Here is a 14805-nt window from a genome sequence, read left to right on the forward strand (position 1 = left end):
AAACCAATATGAAGAGCAGAGTGAAGGGCTCTGGTCTCTCTCCTCACTCAAACCAATATGAAGAGCAGAGTGAAGGACTCTGGTCTCTCTCCTCACTGTTGGGGAAAAAGTATCCGGACCGCCTACAGAGGTCCAACGTCTTCTAATCCTAGAAACGCCCCTGGCCATGAGAAAATCCCTGCAGGTTAAGCCAACCTCAGCCCTATTTCAAAAGCAGGTGGTTTCTCAATGAAGCAATATGACACACAGCCACCGGCTTGGTCTCTTGATCCTGTTACAATATTTATGGGAGATGAGGGGAGTTAAAAACTGCTGGCACAGTTTCTTTGGGCCTTCCATACAATCATTTTCTTACATTTCACTTAAATGTTGTAAATTCTTTTTTAAGTGTTTTGGGCCCTTGCCTTGCATGTAATTTTCGAGGTTTAGTCAGTTACAATAGTGACATACTTTTTATAGGTTTCATAATGAATCTCTAGCTGTCTGAGTCTCCTTTTAGTTGATGGCCCCAGGCAGCTCAATTTAACCCATTTGTCACAAAATCCCACGGCACACCTCCACTTGCTTCATGGCACACTGCTGCAGCACACCATTTGGGAAGCACTGGTGTAGGTAGAGGCTGTGCTTTCTGAAGAGCTAAGCTTAAGATACACAGTGTAAAGTTAGGTGCTGGCAATTCTGCCTTTCAAAACTCCCCTTCTGACCTTTTATGAGAATCGGAATCAGCTTTATTGGCCAAGTACTGCATGTACACATACAAGGAATTTGACTTTGGTTTGCGACTTTGCGTACTCACACACAGAGAAAGGTATGCACAAGCTAAAACAAACAAGGGCACGGGGCGGGTACATGTGAACATTTAACACATCGACTGCTATGTACAATAAGTGTGGTGTAAAGTCGCTTATTTTAAATACGTTTGAAGGAATGCATAATGCATGTACTCTTGTTTTGGAACAAAAACCTCCCACTCATTGGAATGTCACGACCCACCCAATCACAAGCCGCCACGAGCTGTGCCACAGGACTGTCAATGTTGCTGTAATGCCTTGGTTGTCGATAGAGGTCAGTAGAGGTCATAGATTACATTATGCCCTTTTAAAGAATCGATGCAATGTGAAGCCGTCAATCAAAGCACCTCCAGCACTGATTTTCAGAAGGTCAGCTGGTGATGCAATGCAACACCCTTTCCTACTGCATATCATTACAACAATTTGCTTGCTGGCAGTTAACGCTTAAGGAAGGCTATCATCTATTGTCGTACAACTAGCAGTTATTTTTGTATCTTAAATTATTTTCTCAAATATTTTCTCTAACCTTTTAGTTTGACTTTTTATTCGATTTTGTATGCTCTAAGCTGCAGAGTGGTTCTGAATCTACATGTACTGTAGGTGTATAGAGTAGATTGGACCAGCCACTCATTAAGCTGCAGAATGGTTCTACATGTACTGTAGGTGTAGAGAGTAGATTGGACCAGCCACTCACTAAGCTGCAGAATCGTTCTAACATGTGGGTGTAGAGAGTAGATTGGACCAGCCACTCACTAAGCTGCAGAGTCGTTCTACATGTGTGGTGTATAGAGTAGACTGGACCAGCCACTCACTAAGCTGCAGAATCGTTCTAACATGTGGGTGTAGAGAGTAGATTGGACCAGCCACTCACTAAGCTGCAGAATGGTTCTACATGTGGGTGTAGAGAGTAGATTGGACCAGCCACTCACTAAGCTGCAGAATCGTTGAGCTGGTACTCGCGGGCCCGTGTGAAGCAGCCCTGCACGCCGCCGTCGACCCACAGCCGCTGGATGACGCTGGACAGGTCTTCTGGCAGCGCACCCTGCTCCTCTGCTGCTGCTGACAGAGCAAACAGCTGGCGGGCATCATCCTGACGGGACAAACACACGCAGCACACAATTAGACATGTCTGCAAAACTGAGAAGAAATATATTAGAGACCGTCTCACACCTTCATTATTTCTGCTTGACAAGGCAAGGCTGCTAAGTAGTAAGCACACAATTATAGAGAGTAACATTATAAATATTTTACACTCGGCCAATTGAGCCAGTCGGTTGGAGTTCTATAGCAAGCCCAGCAGGCAAAGAAAAAAAAGTTTCAAAAATACAATTGATTTTAATACTAGAAAATGTAGTCAGAAGTCAGAAGTCCTGAAGGTCAGAAGGTCAGAAGCAGTCAGAAGGTCCTGAGTTCGATTCTCGCCTGGGACACTGCGGGCGCTGTGGTTGTGTTCCCCCCATATCTTCAGTGCCTACTGCCCAGGTGGGGTATCTCGTCGTAAGGGCCTTTCTGTCTGTGTGGAGTTTGCATGTTCTCCCCGTGCTCCCCCAGGGGGGTTCCTCCGTATATAACCCCCCCCCCCCATTAAAAACATGCAGAAGATCAGATCGTCATCGTCATCCGACCAGTGACGACAACATCCGAAGTCGGTCCCCGGGCGCTGTACGAGAAAGCGACCACTGCTCCTGGCCTGCCCCCCGGAGGAAAAGGACAAAGCCAGGATGGGTTAAATGCAGAGGACAAATTTCACCGGCCACCGTCAGCATGTGTGTGTTTGTGGCCCTCCGTGCATGTGTTGATGTGTAACCGTGACAATAAAGACGGGCTTGTCCGTCTGAAAATCGTTTTTTTTTTTCGTGTTTTAAAAATCGTATGATAGTATTTGCAGTTCATAAAAGGAGAAAACAACTGTAAAACTTCAGAGTATAAATTGTGCCTTGTTGCATTTACGAGTACAGCATCGTAACGAAGAAAACCAAACAAAAAAAAGCACAGTGCAGATTTGTGGGGCTGTAGTTTTCTCCATTCATCTGTCTTGCTATTCCAAATGAATCAGATGTGATGAGAGGTTGTCAGCTGTCTGCTTTGCCAACATGGGACTCCCAAAACGGGGCATTTCACCCAGATGGGTGTGGTTTTGCAGGACGTAGCAGTGCACGCTTCGGCGAGCTCTGTGACCATCTCAGCACGTGCTCTGAGTACACGTTCATTAGTTTTAGATAGATGGCGAGATGGTGAGTTACGTTTTTTGTAAATAGCTGTTCAATTTACAATCGGCAAGTGAGTCATACATTTGATATGTTGTGACCTCCAGGAGTTATTATCAAGGTATTTTTGTTTGACACTTTGTTTTGTTTCTTGTTGAGTTATTCTCGTCAGTCTCCAGGATGCTGGAGAGAGGGGAAATAGCAGAAATAGTGCAGCACATAACACCCACAATGTGTCAATTTTACACCTCCATTTTGTACAGATTTAACACACAAGCCATACCGTGTTAATTAGTGAGCTTTAGAGATGCTAGAAGGTGGATTTACCTTCTGAAAGAGTCAGGTGAGTTTTCCAGTCTCTGTGCTAAGCTAGTGCTAATTGATCTGCTCATATAACTCTGCAAGAAAGCCAATAAGTGTATTTCCCAAAATGTCAAACTATTCCTTTTAAAGGTAAATTCAGTTTTTCAACCTGGGCCACATTGATGTAGTTTTATATTTGATGTAGTTCTTAATGGTTTGCAATACATGATGATGAGATGGCGAAAGCAGAGATGATCAGATTGTAAACAAAATCTATGTGAAAAAAGATTTTCCTGTAATTGTCAAAATAACTTTCCTACTGCAGTGTCACAACACAACATAAAAATAACGCTTTCCCCTCGCTGACAGATTCTGCTCCTGCGTGGGTGTAAGATCAACTCGCCTACAAGATCGGCTCGCGCGCGCATTGGCTGTACGTCGGGCACGTGGGATTAACGTGGGCAAAATGTCCGACAGCTTCAGATTAGCTAACAAGCTAAGATACTGATATTATCACAGACATTTGGGAACATTAATACATTAAAAATATGAATCATAAACACTCAACGATCATGATTCAAGTATACAGGACCATTTCTCATAAACATGAGCCTGACTTTTTGAAAATAAATGTTGTGAGAGTTTAACGTCATCTGTAGTCGTGGACCCCGAGCCAAGCACATCCGGTAGGGCGAGCAAATCCGGTACTCACACCGGCTCCAAAGCAAGCCTTTTCCTTATTGGCTGCTAATCACACCAACACCAACACCTCGTTATCCTCCGCCCTGACCCACAAGTGTGTTCACCACCAACACCACCACCTCGTTATCCTCCGCCCTGACCCACAAGTCTGTTCACCACCAAGGGTTGGCACGATGGACGTCGGACGATGACCATCGTGGATGGGCTGACCCTCATCGACCTCTGAGCCTTCTACATCGGACCATCGAGATGTCCTTTTATTTATGTAGGATGGGCTGTGTGAGCGCAAATGTGGCAAAAACACACATGAATAGATACAATTACTACTTAATATATCCACCACAGGCTAAATAGCCTCAGCTCTGGACACACTTTCAGTTTCAGTACCAGCACCAGCCCCTCCGCCTCCCTCTCTCTGCTGAGTGCTGCACCCCAGCATCACTGTGGAACCATCGTGATGGTTATTTGGTTGACATCGCACAACCCTACCAACACCAACACCTTGTTAGCCTCCGCCCTGACCACAAGGCTGTTCACCACCAACACCACCACTTCGTTAGCCTCCGCCCTGACCACAAGGCTGTTCACCACCAACACCACCACTTCGTTAGCCTCCGCCCTGACCACAAGGCTGTTCACCACCACCAACACCACCACCTCCTTATCCTCCGCCCTGACCACAAGGCTGTTCACCACCAACACCACCACTTCGTTAGCCTCCGCCCTGACCACAAGGCTGTTCACCACCACCAACACCACCACCTCCTTATCCTCCGCCCTGACCACAAGGCTGTTCACCACCAACACCACCACTTCGTTTTATTTTTATTTTATTCTACATGCATCGCTCTTGGCCTTGTGAAGAACATTGCGTAATACTTCCTGTATAAAATGCGCTCTATAAATAAATGTGACTTTGATAACAGATAATGAGTGATTGATAACACAGTACAACATAGTTGTCATGAAAGAGTGAGATATGGGGCCATCGGGCAACCCTTACTGTCAAACTGCACTGTAATAAATCAAATGTGCAGAGGCCTGAAAAAAGAGTCAACATATCAGCTAGCAAATCCACCAGGGGCAATAACCCTCCTTTTCCACGTACATTTACAGCTGACGCCGATACCCTGAGCAACCTGCGATGAGCTGACACGTTACCCAGAGCAACCTGTGATGAGCTGACGCTGTTACCCAGAGCAACCTGTGATGAGCTGACACTGTTACCCAGAGCAACCTGTGATGAGCTGATGCTGTTACCCAGAGCAACCTGTGATGAGCTGACGCTGTTACCCAGAGCAACCTGTGATGAGCTGACACTGTTACCCAGAGCAACCTGCAATGAGCTGACGCTGTTACCCAGAGCAACCTGCAATGAGCTGACACCGTTACCCAGAGCAACCTGTGATGAGCTGACGTGTTACCCAGAGCAACCTGCGATGAGCTGACACTGTTACCCAGAGCAACCTGCGATGAGCTGACACTGTTACCCAGAGCAACCTGCGATGAGCTGATGCTGTTACCCAGAGCAACCTGCAATGAGCTGACACTGTTACCCAGAGCAACCTGCGATAAGCTGACACTGTTACCCAGAGCAACCTGCGATGAGCTGACACTGTTACCCAGAGCAACCTGTGATGAGCTGACACTGTTACCCAGAGCAACCTGTGATGAGCTGACACTGTTACCCAGAGCAACCTGTGATAAGCTGACGCTGTTACCCAGAGCAACCTGCGATAAGCTGACACTGTTACCCAGAGCAACCTGCGATGAGCTGACACTGTTACCCAGAGCAACCTGTGATGAGCTGATGCTGTTACCCAGAGCAACCTGTGATGAGCTGACACCGTTACCCAGAGAAACCCGCAGGCTTCAATATAACTCCACTACTGCACAAACAATGGCCATTAAGCAGTTGTTGGCGGCTGACTTGGCAAACAACTCTCCCCCTCCATGTTTGTTTTGCCTCTCTATGGTCTCATGGTCCCAGACTTGCTTTTTCCTCTCTAGTAGGGGTGTCACAATATATCGTCCCACGAAATTTCGCGATAGTAAAACGTCACGATATGTATCGTTGAGATGAAAGCTCATATCGCAAAAAAAAAAAAATTTTTTTTTTTTTTTTTTTTTTTTTAAATAGACTAAGAAACGTCTTTGTTTGTTGAAGTTCAATGTGTGGAAAGTAGTTCAGTTGAACAAGTCTCTGAAGAGACACATGAAAAGTTATACAGGAGAGAAACCATTCAATTGAGTTTCTGGCAAAACTGTTTACTTGACAGGAAAAACTGGAGATGCATAAAAAATAGACTAAGAAAAGTCTTGTTGTTTGAGTTTGAAGAAAAACTGAAGATGCATAATGAGAATTTATACTACTGATAAACATTTTAGTTCAAAGTAAATCTAAGTGACGGTGTAACTCATTCTATTTCAAGATAAGCCTTATCTCCAATCTCATGTTTTTTCTAGTTGTTATTGTAATAACAATTTCCCACAACAGCATGTTTTGTATCTGTGCATTTCAAATAAAATACTACTTTTCCAGTCATATGTTGTTATTATTCAAGTTTAAAAAAATATTGTTAAAATCGTATCGTATCGTATCGTTATCGTGAACCCAGTATCGTGATACGTATCGTATCGTGAACTGAGTGTATCGTGACACCCCTACTCTCTAGGGGTTCAGTTCAGTGTCTTGCTCAGGGACACTTTGACAGTACAGATCAGAGTTGAGAAACACGACGTTAGCTACTGGGGGAGGTTAAGGAGGTCAAGGTTAGTCTCGTTAACCACAAGGCCATCATGCTATGCTATGTGCTATATCCATTTCAGAGGGATTGATGCTAGGCTCACACACACACACACACACACACACACACACACACACACACACACGCACACGCACACGCACACGCGCACACGCACACGCACACGCGTGGCCTTGAAATGCACTGTGTGTGCTTTGCCTCTTGGAGATGTGGGCTGGCCAGCTGATTGGGGGCTCACAGGTAGCCACCTCCAGAGCAGACTGGATTAATCACATGGAGGCGGAGGAGGAGTCAATCTAACAGCTTCGGCCGTGCTGCTGCAGTGGATTTACTGTGTAAACAAACATGTGGAGCTGCAACCGCACACACAAGGAGCATGAGAAGGGCATCTTCTGCAGCTCCCATCAGCTTCATCATGCCACCCACACACACACGCGCGCACGCACACACGCACACACACACACATGCACACACACACACACACACACACACCTGACCCATCAGCCCTGACACTAGACGAGGCCTTACATAAATCTCTGATGTGGGCCAGCGAGAGCTGACTAACACCTCTGTGTGTTGGTGAACCTGTCCGTGTCCGGCCCTTTCCCTCCATGTAGGGATTGGTTAATGACCCAAGAGTGACGGGGTAGAGAAGCCCAACTGCCATAAAACACCACAGAAGAAGAAGAAGAAGAAGGAGTAGAGAGGGATATGAGTGGGATCAAAGCAATCCCCAGTGCCAGGTTACTCTCAAGGCCTGGCAGAAGTAGGGCAGAGGAAGTCAGCAGCCTTACCTTTACGGTGCACCATGTGCTGCTGATTACAGCCTGTGATAAAACACAGGCTAGTTTTATGTGGACTGTAAAGAAGAAGAATAGACTACACAAGTGTCTGTCTGTCTACACCCTCTGAGACGAACCCACAGAGCAGACCTGCAGTCAACAAGAGTAACTCCAGTCAAGTAGAGTTGTCAACTGAGTTGAGTTGGGAACTGGTACTTAAGTTATGAAGTACGACGATGCGAGTCATATTGTCAACATTTGAGCGATGCCGGCCATCTCGATAAAGTCGTCTTAATTCGCCCTCCAGTGGTGAAAACAAGCAGCCCGTGTTCACTCGGAGACGCAACTGTGTGTACGCTCTTCACGCTCACTTTATTCCAATTTTCAAAACCATGCAAAGCGGCTGCCAAAAATACTCAACGTGAAGAACATCCAGATGTTTGGCCCTGGATGAGAGGCCAGCTGATGCAGCACCTTGGCTATGATCTGACAGCTGTATCTGCAGCAGTAGAGCACAGTGCAGCCAGGACCCCCACAGAGCAGCACACCAGCTGAGTGAGAGAGCTCTCACAATACCAAGAGGAAGTGTTGAATAAGTGTGAAAGACCCCCTAAAGTCAAAAAATCAGTTTTTCTTCTCGTTCCTAAAGTTGGATGTTTGAGCTTCACTGTGCAGAGCGATGTCTGTGCAGAGTTTGACACAAGGAGGCTGTATCCACAGTCTGCTGAAAGTGGAATGTTTCGCTGAGCTCAATGACAAGGCGATTTTTCAAAGAGCATGATTTGTGACATCACAGATACTGGAGCCAATCCCTGTCCAGTATTCAGTAGTTAAAGTCATTGTTTGTATGCTGTGATTTGCTAGTTGTCATAACCCTGATTGGTTGCTTTGGACATTTTTATGAGGCAAAAGGAGGGAAGAGTCATTTTAAGGATTTTAGATAGATTTTAGATAGAAGATAATTTAACTTTTTTTGAGGGGAAAAACCATCAGACACAAATTATCATTTATATACATCTTAAAACATGACTTTAGGGATATTTAAATAAAAATGGCCGAACGCATCTAGAGCTATCTCTAGATGCGCTCGGATAACGGATAACAGATAACAGATAACAGATAGGCAGGCAGGCAGGCAGGCAGGCATGGAGTCAAGCAATAAATGTATCCATCTATAATGAGTCTCTTCAAAAACTGGGATATTTTCCAAAATATTAAATAGTGGTTTGGAAAAGGGCTCCCTATAGACTCCCATACTCATCCCATCTAATAAAATATTACGAGGAACTCAAGCTCTACACTTTAATATTGCAGCAGCATAATAATGTAGCAGCTAGCGGCTGTGTGCAATTCAAACAGAGCTCTTTTATAAACCTTCCAGCATGCAGAAAGCTAATCTGTCATGTTTTGTAATCTGCGGACAATGGGAGAAAAATGGGATAATCTGGAAGAGATTTCACCTTTAATAAACACAACAACAGAGTCTGAGGTTCAGATACACAAGATTTCCCCTATACCGCATTTATCCATAATTATAAACAGATCTAGAATGAAAAGATGTCTATTTTTTTTTCACCTTTGTTTATACAGGGAAAAAAGTCCCTTGAGAGCAAGCTCTCATTTTCAAGGGAGCCCTGTTACAGTAAAACATTTACAGTAAACACATGTTACCAGACAGACAGTTACAAACAAAGCAGAGGAATACATCAAGTAAAACAAGAGCATACATTCTGTAGGGTATCCTCAAGGAGTGGTCTAAAAGAATTAAAGGAAATAAATTGGTCAAGTTTTAAAATGTTCTGGAGCTTGTTCCATCTGTCAGGGGCATAAAAAGAGAAAGCAGTCCTTCCTAGGTCCGTCCTTACTCGCGGAACAAACAATCTGATGTGCGATTGCGATCTATGGTATGTGTTTGTAATACATGTTCATATGGTCTCATGCTGAGACAGATCAGGTATGTTTTGGACGGTGTAACGGTCTTTTCAGACCAAAGGCGGGACGGAATAACCAAAATGCGGATATTCGTTGACGAATTTCCGTGTTCGAACCTTTCACACCAAGAGCGTCATGAATAATCGTGCTCCATGCATTCCAAGCATTCCACCTGGGAACAAATCTGCAACTTTGTGACAGGCAGCAGTGGCTGAGCAGCATCTGTGGATAGTGGTTAGTACAGTAGAACAGGCAGCAGTGGCTGAGTAGCATCTGTGGATAGTGGTTAGTACACTAGAACAGGCAGCAGTGGCTGAGCAGCATCTGAACTTTGTGACAGGCAGCAGTGGCTGAGCAGTAGGGGTGTCAAAAATAATCGATTATAAGATGCATCGCGATGCGGACGTGCACGATTCTGCATCGATTCACAAATGTCAAAAATCGATTATTAATTTTTTCTTTTCTTTTCTCTTCTTTTTTTTAATAATCAAATAAAATATAATGGAAGTACATGCAGTTGTTTATTTTAATTATGGATCATAATACAATCCAATTCCAAATGCACTTTTATTTTAAAAGTAGCCACACAGTGAGAAAAAAGAAAGTGAGAAAAAATAAATCATGTACAGTATTGCGGAAAAAAGTGATGCATCGATTTAAGATGCATCGGGATGCATCGAGATGCATCGATAATCGTAATCAAATCGTAGCCCTCTGAATCGTAATCGAATCGAATCGTGAGGCCAGTGAAGATTCACAGCCCTACTGAGCAGCATCTGAACTTTGTGACAGGCAGCAGTGGCTGAGCAGCATCTGTAACTTTGTGACAGGCAGCAGTGGCTGAGCAGCATCTGTGGATAGTGGTTAGTGGAACTGGAGAAGGCATATCGCAGGTAACCATATCGCACTGGCCAGGGGCTCCGGGAACCCACTCGCCTCCTCCTTGCCAAGCCGACTGTGGTGCGCCGCTCCCCGGGGAGAGAGGCGTCTTTCTCCGGCTGCCTCTCCGCTCCTCGTCCTCGGGCTCTCTCCCCCCGCCCGCCCGCCCGGACAGGTTGGTTTGTCATTTGAGTGGGATAATGGAGTGAAGATAGAGTTTTATAACTGAAGAGTGAAGCAGAGTGTAATTTCATAATCCTTCCAGACATTGATTTCCCTCTGATGAAGTTTGTAAGTGTGATTTGTGCCCTAGGTCCTATCAATACGCACCATTTACCAGCTTGTAGCCGCATATCAACTCGTCATTCCACCACGGTATCATTGCCAACACTATATTTGATTGGTTGACAGAGGTTTTCCGATTTGGTGTGGATAGGCTCATTGAGATAAGTGGGTGATTTTTTTTATTTTTTATTGCCGTGCACAAATTATTTGCATCTGGTCTGAAAAGACCTTAAAAGCCAGCACACAGTAATCTTCTCTCTTTCTCATTTAAAAAATCAAACCGTTTATTCAAATGTACTTAGATGTAGAGTCGACAGATCGCTTCATCCTCTATTACTTTGAAAAATCATCTTTCAAACGATCTGTGAAGAGAGGATACATAAATCACGTTTGCGAGATCGATGTGCCAGAGTGAAAAGATCTCTATTCTTTCTTCCTACGAGGAATTGCTGGATTTTTAGTTCCCTGATGTTATCTCCTCCCTGGGTGGTGCCACGTCGCAACCTGGCAGCTCTGCACAGGTCCCTTTAACAGCACACACACGTGCGCCCGCAAATGCACACACACACACACACACACACACACACACACACACACACACACGTGCGGGCGCACACGCACACGCACACACACCATCTTTAAACAGCTTGCTTAGTATGCATTGCACTCGAAAGAAACATAAAAGTTAGATACAAGTGGTTGCGATGGATGCAGAGTGGAGATGGTGGGTATATGAGGTGAGATTTTATCATGGAACAGAGTTCCATACATTATATTAAACTTCAACAGGTTTCCCCAAGTATGAGCACATTGAAAGCTACTTTTTCCAGTTAAAGCGACGTTGCAAACCAAGAACAATATACAATTTCAAGATGCGTTTGGGTCTGTCTTTAATTGCATGTTTTGTTGTAGGAGACCTACCGCTCTACCAGCGTCGTCATAGTCGATCTTGAGGTTGGCCATGGCTTTGATGATGGCCATGATGGACTGGATTGTGTTGCTGTAGACGACGGCTCTGTACTGCTTACACTCGTCTTCTGAGTAGCCATCCTCATGGATGATCCTGACAACAGAGGGTGGGAGAGAGCAAGAGAAGAATGAGCCATGTGTAACTCACTATGTGACACACACACACACACACACACACACACACACACACACACACACACACACACACACACACACACACACACACACACACAAACACTTACTGTATGTTATTCCTAATGATGGAGCCATGTGTAACTCACAATGTGACACACACACACACACACACACACACACACACACACACACACACACACACACACACACACACACACACACACACAACACTTATGTTATTCCTAATGATGGAGCCATGTGTAACTCACAATGTGACACACACACAAACAGTTCTGTTATTCCTAATGGGGGGGGAGGGGGGGATCTTGTAATTGTGTAGCCCTGTATAGAGAACCAAGAATTGATGATATGTGCACTGTTTCATTGTTTTTGGCAACAGTTACCAAAGAACACACACTACTTGCCAAACAACATCTCTCAGTAGTAAAACCATGTCCCTGACTGTTGTCTATTATTTGTTAGAACAAAATTGATCTAATGTGTATTTTAAGTATGGGGAATTATTTTCATCAGATTCATCACAGACGGTCGAGTCCTGCATATCTGTTTGCTCAGAAATCAGCATACTGCTGGGCTACAGTGGGCAGCGCAGGCCTTTTCACATCTCTCTACATGACACATCTGACAAGAGTTTGGATTTGGGAAAGAGACAGAGACATAGTGGTTGAGTTGGGGAAAGAGACAGAGACATACAGTGGTTGGAAAAGGCCGCAGGACTGTAAAGCAAACAGAAGCGTCTCCCCTGGCCTGTCCAAACCCAGAGGACAGAAGCGTCTCCCCTGGCCTGTCCAAACCCAGAGGACAGAAGCATCTCCCCTGGCCTGTCCAAACCCAGAGGACAGAAGTGTCTCCCCTGGCCTGTCTAAACCCAGAGGACAGAAGTGTCTCCCCTGGCCTGTCTAAACCCAGAGGACAGAGCCACACAGCCAGGATGCTCATCTGTTGTGTGCTGTGCTGAATAGGACCTCATTGAAATGCAAGTGACACAAGAGTACAGCCAAAAAGGGCTGAAAAACGTCCACAAGAGGTTTTTTCCCCATTCAAACAATACATTTCATAATTTAATAAAATGTGTTTTCTTTGTCTGGATTATGAAACACTTTGTTTAGAAAAGTGCTGTTTCAATAAGCCTGTTGAATCCAAACAGAGCAGCAACTCAAGCTGGCTGTGTGTTCTGGCTGGATGCAGGTACCTGGATGACAGGACGGCTCTGGAGATGTTCATTAATTTCTTGTGGCTCGCTCATAGATGCCAGGCCAAATGACAGCAATCCTGTGATCACTGCTGCATATTAAGCTGGTGGCTTGAAGGCATGTTTCACATCTAACACAAGCACACCTGACCAAGCTACTGTAGCTTTCAGATGGCTGCAGGTATTCATATATGACTAAGAGACATGTTTGCTATGGCACTGTGAAGATACACATGCCAACAAAATCAGATGATTTAGTCAGGATACACACCATAGTCTAAAATATACATTGTGTGTGAGAGTGCCAGATACTTGTGCTTTCTGAGCCTGTCTGTCTCTCTATGCAGATGTTACTAATTTAAACGTAGCTTAAACACAGTACGTTATGTAGGTTAACCGCTACAACTTCACTCTGTAGCTGCTGTGAGTAACTTCCTGTGCATCTAAATATTTCATTGTTGCTGTGTTTGAAGCATGGAGTGTCAGCCAGAGGGGATTTCATGAATGGAGTCATAAAAACTCCAAAAACTGGATCAAACGAGCACATCACTCATACTGCCACTTTATGAATATATCATATTTATTAATAAGAAAATCTCACACACACACAGCATCTGTGGTCTATTTTGCATGCCCCATCTTAGAATGAAGATGCAACAATAACTGCAACAACAACAACAACAACAACAAAGGGGAAAAGGGGGGGCTTTATTTAGGAATTCTAAGATTTTTTTTAACTTCAAGTTATTTTATTTTTTTATATCTATTTTCAGGTACAGCGTTCACTCAAGCTGCTCTGTGCCAAAGAGAAGAAAGTGATGTGCTCCTGTCACTGGCGTGTCGTGACGGTGGATGAAAGATTGAAACTTGAAAGCAGGTCACATGCACAGCCTCAGAGAAACGATTTAAGCCATGCAGTGACACCTTTATGGAGCAATGTGTGCACTGGCATGAACGCGTGTGTGCAGCAACAGCATCATGTCATGTGTGTATGTGTTGTGTATGGATGTGATGTGTTGTGTATGGATGTCTATGTGTATGTGTTGTGTATGTGATGTGTTGTGTATGTGATGTGTTGTGTATGTGATGTGTTGTGTATGTGTTGTGTATGGATGTCTATGTGTATGTGTTGTGTATGTGATGTGTTGTGTTGTGTATGTGATGTGTTGTGTATGGATGTGATGTGTTGTGTATGTGTTGTGTATGGATGTGTTGTGTATGGATGTGATGTGTATGGATGTGATGTGTTGTGTATGTGTTGTGTATGTGTTGTGTATGGATGTGTATGTGAATGTGTTGTGTAAGTGATGTGTTGTGTTGTGTATCTGTTGTGTATGTGTTGTGTATGGATGGGCACATTTGTGAGCCTGGGCCCAGTTGCACAAAGCACCTTAGGTTAAGATTTCCCTTAGGGTCAGAGTTAAGGTGTCCATAAAATAGAATCGCCTGCACAAAACACCCTTAAATCTTCTCCATAAGGTTAAACATTTTAAGGAAAACATAAGCACAAGATTTAAGGGTGTTTTGTGCAGCCAATTTAATTTTATGGACACCTTAACTCTGACTCTAAAGGAAATCTTAACCTAAGGTGCTTTGTGCAACTGGGCCCTGGGATTTAGAGTGCTACGCATTTGAGTGATTTGTGAGAGTGGTTTAGGCTGAGCAGCAGCAGCAGTGCTATAGAGAGCCAAAGTCGACCTCACTTCCTGCTTCAGCATGCACACCAAGAGATTTCATCCGCCATTTATTTTCCCATATACATTTCGTAAAATGCTTATAAACATAGTTTTACTTGGTGAAACTAAGCGATTCAGCTATATTTCGAATCAGGAGAAACCATAG

At 44.3% G+C, this 14805-nt stretch overlaps 1 protein-coding gene across 1 annotated transcript in view; it reads right to left on the minus strand.

The window, feature by feature from the left end:
- The window catches only part of LOC310799243 (guanine nucleotide-binding protein G(i) subunit alpha-2), a 112706-nt gene that overhangs the window by 19049 nt on the left and 78852 nt on the right, over positions 1-14805 (minus strand). Inside the window, exons 3-4 of the mRNA XM_083661814.1 lie at positions 11568-11709; positions 1721-1881 (exon numbers count right to left, since the gene is read on the minus strand). Coding sequence (XP_083517940.1) covers positions 1721-1881; positions 11568-11709 — 303 coding nt within the window. The remainder of the gene's footprint in view (positions 1-1720; positions 1882-11567; positions 11710-14805) is intronic.

The sequence above is a fragment of the Poromitra crassiceps genome (genome assembly GCF_964638095.1).
Source record: "Poromitra crassiceps genome assembly, chromosome: 27".
NCBI lineage: Eukaryota > Metazoa > Chordata > Actinopteri > Beryciformes > Melamphaidae > Poromitra > Poromitra crassiceps.